Genomic DNA, 11907 nt, shown 5'->3' with positions numbered 1-11907 from the left:
AGTGGAGTATCTTAGATGGCTGCTCACAGGCTTTTAAGACCCCAGACACTACTCACCAAGGTAGAATGTAGAACATTGTCTTTATAAACTGTGTTACGCCACCAATTCAACAATTTTTACACGTACAGTTCAGTAACATTGATTATGTTCATGTTCGGCAACCATCACCACTATCCTTTTACAAATTATTCTACCAGCATGAACAGAAACTCAGTGCCCCTAAGCAGTGACTTCTCCTTTCCTCCTCTTTCCCACTTTGTTCTCTCTCTATATGCCTAGTTCCTACAAGTGGGATCATACAATATTTGTCCTTTTGTGACTGACTTATTTCACTCAGCATAATGTTTTCAAAGTTCATCTATGTTGTAGTATGTATCATGACTTCATTTCTCTTTATGGCTGAATAATATTTCATTGTATATATATATATATATATACTTCATTTTGTTTATCTGTTCATCTGTTGATGGACATTTTGGTTGTTTCCAATTCCCTCTGTTTTGACGACCCTTTCATTACTTGGCTGCCTGGCAAATCCTATTCATCCTTTAAATTCTTGCTCAGGCATCACCTCCTCTGGTTAGCCTGCCTGTCTCATACAGAATTAAGTACTCTCTCCCTTAAGGTACTTCTGTACCTTATAAACACTTGCATTTTTCCATATAACCACACTGCTTCAACCATTTTTACCTGTCATTCTTCCTTATAAGGCCGCAAACTCTTTGAGTGGCAGTGTTGTCTTATGCATCTTTGCATCCCCAATTCCTAATATATAAGTAAAGTTAAACAATATATTTATTTACTCTATTATGCATATAAAAATGCTGACTTCTCAAATAAAACAAAAAACACTGTGATGGTTATTAGTATTTCTGGGGGATTCTTTACTATCCAGAGAAATCCTGTTATTGAAATGAGAAAACTAAATATCATGGTAATGTCAAGTGTGTCCACATTAATCTATAATTTTAACAACATTCAAATCAATCATGAACTTGATATGTTTATTCTAAAGTTTACCTTGAATAAATGCAATGGAAAACCCAAGAAAATTTAGAAAAGGAAAAATACAGATCTGTTTATTTGAATTAAAAACATGCCATAAAACTTTAGTGAGAAAAACAGTGTGGTTAGAACAGAAGAAAAATTCCCAAGAAGAGCTCAGCTGCTAACCAAAAGTTCCGCAGTTGGAATCTACCAGCCGTTCCTTGGAAACCTAATATGGCAGTTCTACTCTTTCCTATAGGGTCACTATGAGTTGGAATTGACTCAGTGGCAATGGGTTTGTTTTTTTTGTTTGTTTAATATAAAATGGCATTTCAAATTAATTGGGCAATAATTACTCACATAATCAATGATTTTAGAAACCTGGCTACCCATTAGGGGGAAAAATTAAATGAGATCCCTATTTCACTCTTTATGCCAAGTTATATTCCAATTCAATAAAAATTTAAATTGTACAATATGAAGACATAAAAGCTCTGGAAGTAAACATGGATATTTTTATAACATTGAAGGAAAGAAAGCCTTTATTGTCTAACTTTTCATTTGGAACATTTTCAAATTCATAGGAAAGTGTGAAGGGAACAATACAATGAACACTGTTATATACCCATCACCTACATTTACCAATTGTTAACATTTACCCCACCACCTGTCAGTCAGTTTGTCTTACTAAGATGGCTTACATGTTGCTACGATACTGAAAGCTATGCTACCTGTATTTCAAGTACCATCAGACAACGAAGAAAGGCCTGGCAATCTACTTCCAAAAATTAGCCGATGAAAACCTTATAGATCACAACAGAATAGTGTCCAATACAGTGCTAGAAGATGAGCCCCTTAGATTGGAAGGCACTCAAAATACACAGTAGCCACACCAATGGCTCAAACATACCAACGATCGTGAAGATGGTGCAGGACCAGGCAGTGTTTCATTCTGCTGTGCACGGGGTCACCATGAGTTGGCGCCAACTCAATGGCAACTAACAGTAACAATATTTTACCACGTTTGCTTTGTTATCTTCATCTCCCTCCATTTTTCTTTTTGCTGAATCATTTGAAGGTATGTTGCAGACATGATGACATTTCACCCCTAGATATTTCCAGCATGATCTCCTAAGACACTCTCCTACAACAACACTATCACATCTGTGAAAATTAATAATTTCAACTTTTCATATAGTATACAGACTATATTCAATTTTTCCTAATTGTCTCCAAAATATCTTTTATAGACTAAAAAAAAGAAAAAACAAACTCCAGAATCTATCAATGTTAAATACTGAAGCAACTTCAATCAAGGATAGTCTTTTTTTTTTTTTTCAGTTGTACTTTAGATGAAGGTTTACAGAACAAACTAGTTTCTCATTAAACAGTTAGTACAATATTGTTTTATGACATTGGTTAACAACCCCACGACATGTCAATACTCTCCCTCCTGGAGCTTGGGTTCCCTATTACCAGCTTCTAGTCCTTGTCCCTGGGCTGTTATGCCCCTTTAGTCTCATTTTGTTTTATGGGGCTGTCTAATCTTTGGCTGAAGGGTAAACCTCAGGAGTGACTTCATTACTGAGCTAAAAGGGTGTCTGGGGGCCATACTTTCAGGGTTTCTCTAGTCTCTGTCAGGCCAGTAAGTCAGGTCTTTTTTTGTGAGTTAGAATTTTGTTCTACATTTTTCTCCAGCTCTGTCCAGAACCCTCTGTTGTGATCGTTGTCAGAGCAGTCAGTGGTGGTAACCGGGCACCATCTAGTCGTTCCATCAAGGCTAGTTTTAAATGCTTATAGAGGTTACCTGACAAACCATTTTAAATGAAGGTAGAGAAATTTAATACACATACAGTAAGTAATCCAAAGGCACGACCTCACAGTTTTCAGCACTAAGTATCACTACACAAGTCTTTTAAAGATACCTTTAAAAAGCAGTACAGTGAGCAGTCAGGTTGTGGCGATCACACATACTGCAAACGAAAAACCAGCTCCTGGAATGTTATGTGAACAGGATAAAAGTCCAGGGGCAGCCTGATGCATGGAATCCAAGAGTGTTGTACCTTGAGCAACAGGTGGTGGCGGAGTCATTGTGCTCCGGAACTGGTGTGGAATAACATCAGAAATGGCTTTACTGAAGAGGACACTGATGTCAGAGATGCTGTGCTTGTTAAAAAAAGGCAATGATTAAATTAATATATTTTATATAATATATAAATTTCAAATGTAACAAGAAAAACACCAAACCTGTTGCCGTGGAGTCGACTCCGACTCACGGCAACCCTACAGGACAGAGTAGAACTGCCCATAGGGTTTCCAAGGAGTGGCTGGTGGATTTGAAGTGCTAATCTCTTGGTTAGCAGCCGAGCTCTCAACCACTGTGCCACCAGGGCACCTTCAAATGTAAAGGTATAGCTAAATTAGTAAATTAGATATTATAATTATAAATTTTGTATTTCATCTATATTCTAAATGTCTTCTTGTAAATTAAGGGAAAGAAAAAAAATTTTTTATGAATCTTTTCATTGGGAAAATAGAGATGCCCTTATGGAAGGAGCCCTAGTGGCACAGTGGTTAAGCGCTTAGCTGCTAACTGAAAGGTCAGCGGTTGGAATCCACCAGTCACTCCATGGGAGAAAGATGTGGCAGTCTGCTTCTGTAAAGATTTACAGCCTTGGAAACCCTATGGGGCAGTTCTACTCTGTCCTATAGGGTTGCTATGAGTCAGACTGGACTCAGTAGCAGTGGGTTTGGTTTTTGTTTTATATTCAAGCATATGTAATGAAATAATATATACATGATCTCATTTTTAGAAAAATTTTCTATATCATATTATACATATTAATATACGTAGAAATAAATTTGGACAAATATATAGGAAATTATTAATAATTATATCTGGAAAATTAAATTATGAAAGACTTCCATTGACTATGGAAAGTACTCTCTGATGCCTTAACAATGAACAAATTTTACTTTTATGATCAGAATGCACAAAAAGAGAAAAAAATGCACTTTCAACCCAATAATTCCTCTTCTAGGAATTTATTCAAAATAAATAACTACAAGTAAAGATCTAGCTTTCAGGATAATAAAACTTAATATTTATTGAGAAATAATTACATGGCAGACACTGTTCTAAGTAATTTATACATTTTAACTTATTTAATCCTTAAAAAATTGGACAAGATAAAAATTATTTTTTGACCCAAATTAAAGATAAGGAAATGACCTAGAGGGTAAGCACTTGCCCAAGATACTCAGCTCAGAAAGTGACAGATCCAGGATTTGAGGCTGTGTTGTGGCCCCAAAACCAACCTCAGAACTCAGCATAACGTTGCTCTCACGGCTAAGATTTATTACAGCAAAAGGATTCAAAGAAAAGGAAAAGGCACTTGGGGCAAAGTCCAGAGTAAACTAGATGCAAACTTCCAAGGGTCCTCTCTCAGTGGAGTCGCATGGGATGAACCTAATTCCTCAGCAACAAGTTGTGTCAACATGTGGAAATGTTATCTACCAGGGAAGCTGATTACAGACTGCACCCAGGGTTTTTACTGGGGGCTGCTCCCGTAAGCATCCATTGTTTAGCAGTACCAAAATTCCACACTCTTAAAGCAAGTATTTGGCGTCAACTACATCGTTTGCATAAACAGCTCAGGCACAGTGAGCCGCTCTTAGGGTGGTGGAACACTCCTAAAATCCAAGTTGCCAGATACCAGCTAAGAGCCAACCTTGCAAGCAGCCTTTTCTAAGGACAGCAAGGCAGGCCTGCTGTGTTAACTCTTCCCTGCACATAGCCCATGCCATTCCACTCCAGAGTCTGTGCTCTTAAGTTCCAGAGGCATAACCAGGTATGGCAGGTAGGGCGCGTGCCTTGGGCACCACCTGAGGAGGGTGCCAACGAGCAGTTTCTTTTGGCCAAGGCAGCTTCCATCACCAGCTGTGAGAGATCATTCAGCAATTTAAAGCTAATTGCCATAGGCCCTATTTTCTGTAGATAGGCCTGTGTTCTTAACAGCTGTCCAATTGCTCTCCTTCTGCTGTTTTTAATAGCTAAAAGCTGGAAAAACCTTAAATGTTCAACACAAGAGGTCTGCTTAAGCAAATTATGATGCAGCCATCCAAAGGAGTCTTATGCAACTGCTAAAAACAATGTTTCAGACATATTAAGTTATAAAGCAGGACAGTATATATATTAAAAAGGTGTTTTTCTACATAAACAAACAAAAACCATAAAGATACAGACGCATAGATAAGAAGGACAGGATTGGAAAATTATACCTTAAGGCCCTGAGAGTGGCTTTCTGTGAGTGGGTGAGATTATGATGTCCTTTTTGTTCTTTCTGCCTGTCCATATATTTTTTTATGTTTCTCTAGGGCACATGTACTGCTTTTTGCTTTTGTCATGAGGAAAAATTTTTCATTTTGAAAAATCACATAAAGTCTGAAAATAATTTCAGGTGCAACAGTTTTTACTATAAAAGAATTCTTCAGTTTTTAAAGACTATTTCTTAAACAATTAACTCCAGTACATATAAAATTATTCAATATATAGTCATTTCTTCCCTATTAGACTGCTAAGGACTGAGCCTAAACTGAAGGTAGAGATAGAAGACAGTTCCTAATTTGTATTGAACATCTAAGCGCCCACCATTTTTTTTTTTTTTTATTGTACTTCAGGTGAAGGCTTACAGAACAAATAGTTTCTCATTCAGTAGTACACATATTGTTTTATGACATTGGTTAACAACCCCACAACATGTCAACCCTCTAACTTCTCAACCTTTTTTTTTTTGGTGAAAATACACATAGCCAAAGATGCACCATTTCAAAAATTTCTACATGCACAGTTCAGTGACATTGACTACGCTCTTCCAATTGTGCTGCTATTCTCATTTAAGATGAAGGCTTACAGAACAAAACAGTTTCTCATTTAACAGTTACTACACATGTTGCCCTATGACAATGGTTAACAATCTCACAACACATCAACAATATCCTTATTCAACGTTGGGTTCCCTATCACCAGCTTCCTTGTCCCCTTCTGCCTTATGGCCCTTGTCACTGGACTACTGTACCTCATTAGTCCCATTTGGTTTTATGGGGCTGTCCACTCCCAGGGTGCCCAGCATTTTTTAACAGCATGATATCAAACTTTAATTAAAACTTTTATTTATTATAAACCCTTCAAATATATACAAAAGTAGAGAAAAGTACTATGATGATCCTCTATGTACCTATCAACCCAACTTCCACAATTATCAACACATAGCAAATTTTGTTTCATCTACCACCATCTACTTCTCCCTCCATCCTCAGTTATTTTGAAACAAATCCCAGATAGCCTATTTCATTGGTAAATATTTCAGGATGCATATCTAAAAATAATGAATCTTTTTTTTTTTAAAAAAAAACTAAGTCACAATTCCATTATCCCAACCAAAAAAATTAACGGTAATTTCTCATTATCAAATAGCCAACCAGAGTTCAAATTTCCCCTTGTGCCAAGGAAAAAAGTCATGATCCAAATAATGACCTAAAACTTAAACTAACCCACACAACTTAAAGTAACAGTCACTGTGGATTACCTATCATCTATTTCCCACTTTTTACTTGCTAAAGAACTCCAGGGAAGGAAGGTCACCCCATTCTCAGTTCAGCAGTGAATCTTATATACACAGTCTAAGCCAGTCCTGGTGATTCCATTTTCCTTGCTAGTAAATGGGTTAAGGATGCTTCTTGACCCAGTTGTGGTTAGCAACACAGAGGGGAGTTCAAACTGGTGGGAAGCAGCTGCTGTCGAGTCAGCTTTGACTCATAACGACCCATGTGTGTCAGAGTAGAATCATGCTCCATAGGGTTTTCAATGGCTGAGTTTTTGGAAGTAGATTGCCAGGGCTTTCTTTCAAGGCACCTCTAGGTTGACTTAAACCACCAACCTTTTGGTTAGCAGCCAACCATATTAACCATTTGCACAACCCAGAGACTCCTGCTGGGGGGCTTGGGGAAAGTTCTCCTGCTCTTAGCTCTTAAAGAGACACCGGAGGGGATGCCCACTTCTTCCACTGGCCTTCTCCCTGCAGCAGGTATCTTGTGGTAGGTGGGGAACTGGCCAGAGGACCAAACAAACACGCTGAGGATGGTAAAGCAGAAAGATAAAAAGAATCTGTGTCCTTGAGGGCATTCCTGACATTACCCCAAACCAAACTACCTTTGAGTCACCTACCTTTTATTTTGTTATACAAGGTAGCATGTTTCCTCATTGCTGAAGTCCAGCTGAATCAGATATTACCTGACCTAGTAGCTATTCCTTTTTAACTCTTACAAATAAGTAACTGCAGCTCAGAGAGATTAAGGTATCTTGTCCAAGGTCATATAAATTAAAATTAAGGAGGAGGAATTTAATTTAGGCCTGTTGCCTCCAAAGAAAGCACTTCTTCTTTCTACACTCTATCACTTTGCCTCCAATAGAAGCTAGGCACAGAATCTTCAAATAGAAGCCAATATTTCAGAATTCAGAGAAAGTAAGTCATTTCTTGTGATAAGTAAATATATACTGTGCAATGTCCTAATGGGAGGAAATCTTGAAAGTCCTTTATCTTAGTCATCTAGTGCTGCTATAACAGAAATACCACAAGTGGATGGCTTTCACAAACAGAAGTTTATCCTCTCACAGTTTAGGAGGCTAGAAGTCCAAATTCTGGGTGCCAGCTCCAGGGGAAGACTTTCTCTCTGTCGGCTCTGGAGGAAGGTCCGTGTCATCAATCTTCCCCTGGTCTAGGAGCTTTTCAGCGCAAGGACCCCAGGTCCAAAGGACACTCTCTGCTTCTGGCGTTGCTTTAATTGGTGGTATGAGGTCCTCCTGTCTCTCTGCTCTCTTCTCTCTTTCATATCTCAAAAGAGACTGATTTAAGATACAACATAATCTTGTAGATTGAGTCCTGCCTCATTAACATAACTGCCTCTAATCCTGCCTCATTAACATCTAGAGGTACGATTTACACCATGTAGGAAAATCACATCACATCACAAAATGGTGGACAATCACACAATACTGGGAATCATGGCCTAGCCAAATGGACACATATTTTTGGGGGACATAATCCAATCCATGACATCCTTATTGAATTACAGAGAATACATTTTATCCTCAACAGGGCTTACCTTAAATACGAATAAGGTAAGCCTTATTGTTACAATCTAAATGAAAGAATACTAATATATGATAATTAGCACTATAAACCCAAACATAAAAATTCCCATTTTCTGCACTTGTCTTATGGTGGCAAACGGTTAAATACTTGGCTGCTAACTGAAAGGCTGACGGTTCTAACCCACTCAGAGGTGCCTCCAAAGAAAGGCCTGGTGATCTGCTTCCAAAAGATCAGCCATTGGAAACCCTATGGAGCACAGTTCTACTCTGACACACCTGGGGTCACCATGAGTCATAATTGACTCAATGGCAACTGGTTTGTTTCTTTGGTTTTGTACTTGTCTCAGCTATTGTCTCATTAAGTGACCCTGCTCAGGCCACACCCTGAGCCTATGAGAGCTTGATACAAATAATAATTAAAAAAATCATCATCGGCCTTCAAGATTCTTAAGTTCATGCTATATATGAAAGAAATGCTCAGACTGAACACCTGCATGTGTATTTTGTATAACCATATTCCCTAGGTTGCACAAGTCTGGGGGTACAACTGGGTCATGGTAACAGTACTAAATGGTATTTTTCTGGCTTGACTCGATGGCAATAGGTTTGGTTTGGTTTTTTTACTCATTACTACCATAATTTCATCTTTATGATCACTGCAAAGTTCTACCCAGTTATTTCTGGGAGTCCCAGGAATGTCACCTTTTCTCAAAGCAAGTCTTCTCAATGACTTTACAGCACATGCTCTTTATGTTCTCTCTTCTTGGGAAGCACTCACCTGCACAAGGAGGCTCCCCACTGCCAGTCTCCACTCTCCCTGTCCTGGTACCAGAGCCCTGCAGAGGCCTGTGCATGCCCTCTATGCAATGCTGCTGATGCTGATACCCTCCATGCTGCCCGTGGTCTGCTCACAACCCGGCTATGGGCCTCTTCTCAAGCATGCCCATGTCTGGCTTGGATTCCCACCGCACCCAGAGCTGCCTCCCCTAACTTGGAAACTATGGCTGTATAAATGCAGACAGAGATGTCTGGCTGGCAAGATAATCACCAGAGTTTAATACTGATAGCTTCTGAGAAGTGGTGGTTTAGATAATGACTAACTTTCGTCTTTGTACTTTTCTATGTTATATGAATTTTGGAAGATACCAAGAACAAATCATTTAAATAAAAACAATGTCATTTTTCTTTCCAAAAATTATAATTAAGTGGCTTTAAGCTGAATGTAACAGAAGACAATGTTTTCTATGCCTTAGAGGGGCTTAGATTTCTTTACTCAATAAATAATATTAAGTATCTATTGTGTACACAGAGGAGCCCTGGTTAAGTGCTCAGCTGATAACCAAAAGGCTGGTGGTCAGCATCATGTTGTTGTTGGCTGCATCCTGAGCACCTAGAAGGATACCTAGAGTACAGTAACCAATCAGTTGCTGTTGAGTCGACTCCAACTCATGGTAACTCCGTGTTGTGTCAGGGAGGAACTGTGCTCCATAGGGTTTTCAGTGGCTGATTTTTCAGAAGTAGATTACCAGGCCTTTCTTCTGAGGTGCCTCTGGGTGGCCTCAAACCTCCAACCTTTTGTTTAGCAGCCAAGCATATTAACCATTTGCACCACTCAGTGACTCCTTGGAACATGGTATACACTCTAAATTAATTTGTTGAATGAACAAGTCAGTGAATACAATATCCATAAGACATTTTTAGCAAACAGCTGGAGGAGTGATTCTGGAGTGCAAGCGGCAAGTCGGGGCCAGAGACATCAGGGACCTTGTCTATCCTGTAATCCTAGGGCCTGGAACAGTGTCTCCCACATGGAAGGATACAAGAAAAAATATCTGAGAAAGGCCTTTGACCTTAATAGCACTTCAAGGCTGGAAAAGACTTTAAAGAACATCTTCTAATCTTATCACCCATGACATCCCCATCAAGGGGATTCCATCAGTCTGGAATGAATACCTCTCTAGCAATAACACGGAATTCTTTATTTCTTGGGACTACATACTGATAAAGGGTTAACCTAACCACAGCAGGCCATAACCACAAAAGGCCAACTTGTTTGTAAGAATTTGAAAAGATGAAAACAATAGGAAAACTACATCAAAAGAGGGAGACAGAGTGCTCTAACTGGTTCAGTGGACAGTGGACGTGCATACAAAAAGTAAATAACAATTTACCCCAGGAAGTGAGTTAAAGATCTATCCAATATTATACATAGCCCACATAACAAATAAAAAACAACCATCATATGACAGACCTGGGACCCCTGAGGCAAGAGATCCAATTGTTAGAAAAGAAAAACAAGAAAAGGTCACCCAGTTGTGACTGTAGTTCTTTGTCTTTACTTTGACGAATCATAGTCTGTAATTAATTTACTCATGATGAATCAGCATCTGTCAAAATTGTATGAAAAGCACTTTCAGACTGTAATTCTTTGGACTTTGGTCTGTTTACAGCCTAAGTGCTTGCAGCCAATTTCCCATTTTGTTTTCTGATATGTCACAATAAAAATTTTTTCATTGCAGAAGCTTTGGCGAAAGTTGTTTCTCTGCAACAGATTGGTGCAGTGTGAGCAAGATCTTCACTAGGAAATTCCTTGTCAGATCTGGACTGCTTGTTGGCGCCACAGTGGATCCATCGTATTCTGCTTCTTGTACTCCGCGTCCCCTTCAGAGATCCTCTGACTGAGGTAAGTGCTATCGAGGTATGAACTTCATTGCCTTTCTGCATAATAGGAAATATTACTGTGACATACTTTTGTTAAAAGACTGGTTTGGTAGCTGCCCCCCTCCAGCAGGCTGTGCTGTACAGTTCGGCTGGAGGGCCTCTGGAAACACGGTCTCCTTGGGTCTGCATTGATCCCACAGGCTGGCCACCTCAACACCATATTTTTATTTTTCTTTACCTTTCCCCTTCTCCTTTTCCCTTCTTCCTCCCACCTAGGCCCTGCACTGCCTCTACCCCTTCCTGAAGGGCCCTGCTGTGCCACCTGATAAGAGAGATCAGCTCATCGCCACCTCAATTCCCGCCCGCCCCCAAAGGCCAGCTCCCCCACCACCATACTTTTTGTTGCTTTTATTTTTATCACGATTTATTTGTTTATTTTTTGTTTGTCTGTTTGTTGGTTTCTTCTCTCTCCCCTTTCCTTAACTTTCTCCCACCCACCCAGCCCTGTACACCACCCACACCCCTTCTCGACAGGCTGAACCACACCGCTGCACTACAGAGCCACCGGCACAAGGCCTGACAGAGTCTGCCCCACCCCCACCCACTGAAGACTACCATGCCACCATTTATTTTATTTACTTTTTTCTTTTTTCCTTTTCTTTTGTTTTTGTTGTTCTGTCTTCTTTCACCTACCCACTTAGCTCTGCACAGCACTTCCTATCCTTTCCCTCCTGCCTATCTGAACTGTGTGCTGACTGCCACACCCCCAAGTGGCACCGATGCGGTTCCCAGACCCTGCCCTGCACTGCCCCCTGGCCCCGCCCCAAAGACCCCAGTTCGTGCTACAAGCCACCCGTCCCTGCTCCTCCAACCCTGCTGGACTACTCTGCTGCACCATAGCTGAGTGACTGACCCTGCCCACCTGGACAAGGTGGTGAGAAGTATTGTGCCCACAGACAAGCAAACAACAAAACATGCCCAGCCTGCCTGCCCAGACATAGCCAAATAAAACAAACAAGCAGGACGAAACAAACAAATCTACAATCAATAAATGGAGAAAATAATTCCAGAATGCCCAGAAGATAGTAGACAATATCAAAACATAT

General features: G+C 39.9%; 1 protein-coding gene across 3 annotated transcripts in view; it reads right to left on the bottom strand.

Annotated features, from left to right (window-relative positions):
* Nucleotides 1-11907, bottom strand: part of SPECC1 (sperm antigen with calponin homology and coiled-coil domains 1) — a 393222-nt gene that overhangs the window by 248118 nt on the left and 133197 nt on the right. The window contains exon 2 of one of the 3 annotated variants that reach the window (XM_023731046.1): nt 3051-3148. The exons of 1 other annotated variant lie outside the window; for it this stretch is intronic. In XM_023731046.1, the coding sequence (XP_023586814.1) occupies nt 3051-3078 (28 nt within the window). In that variant the 5' untranslated portion in view covers nt 3079-3148. Of the gene's footprint in view, nt 1-3050; nt 3154-11907 lie in introns of all 3 variants that reach the window. One more of the 3 variants, XM_023731045.1, reaches the window with a different exon arrangement.

The sequence above is a fragment of the Trichechus manatus genome, unplaced genomic scaffold (genome assembly GCF_000243295.1).
Source record: "Trichechus manatus latirostris isolate Lorelei unplaced genomic scaffold, TriManLat1.0 scaffold00040, whole genome shotgun sequence".
NCBI lineage: Eukaryota > Metazoa > Chordata > Mammalia > Sirenia > Trichechidae > Trichechus > Trichechus manatus.
The sequence above is the reverse complement of the archived record's forward strand: the minus strand, read 5'-3'. Positions and strand labels throughout refer to the sequence as shown.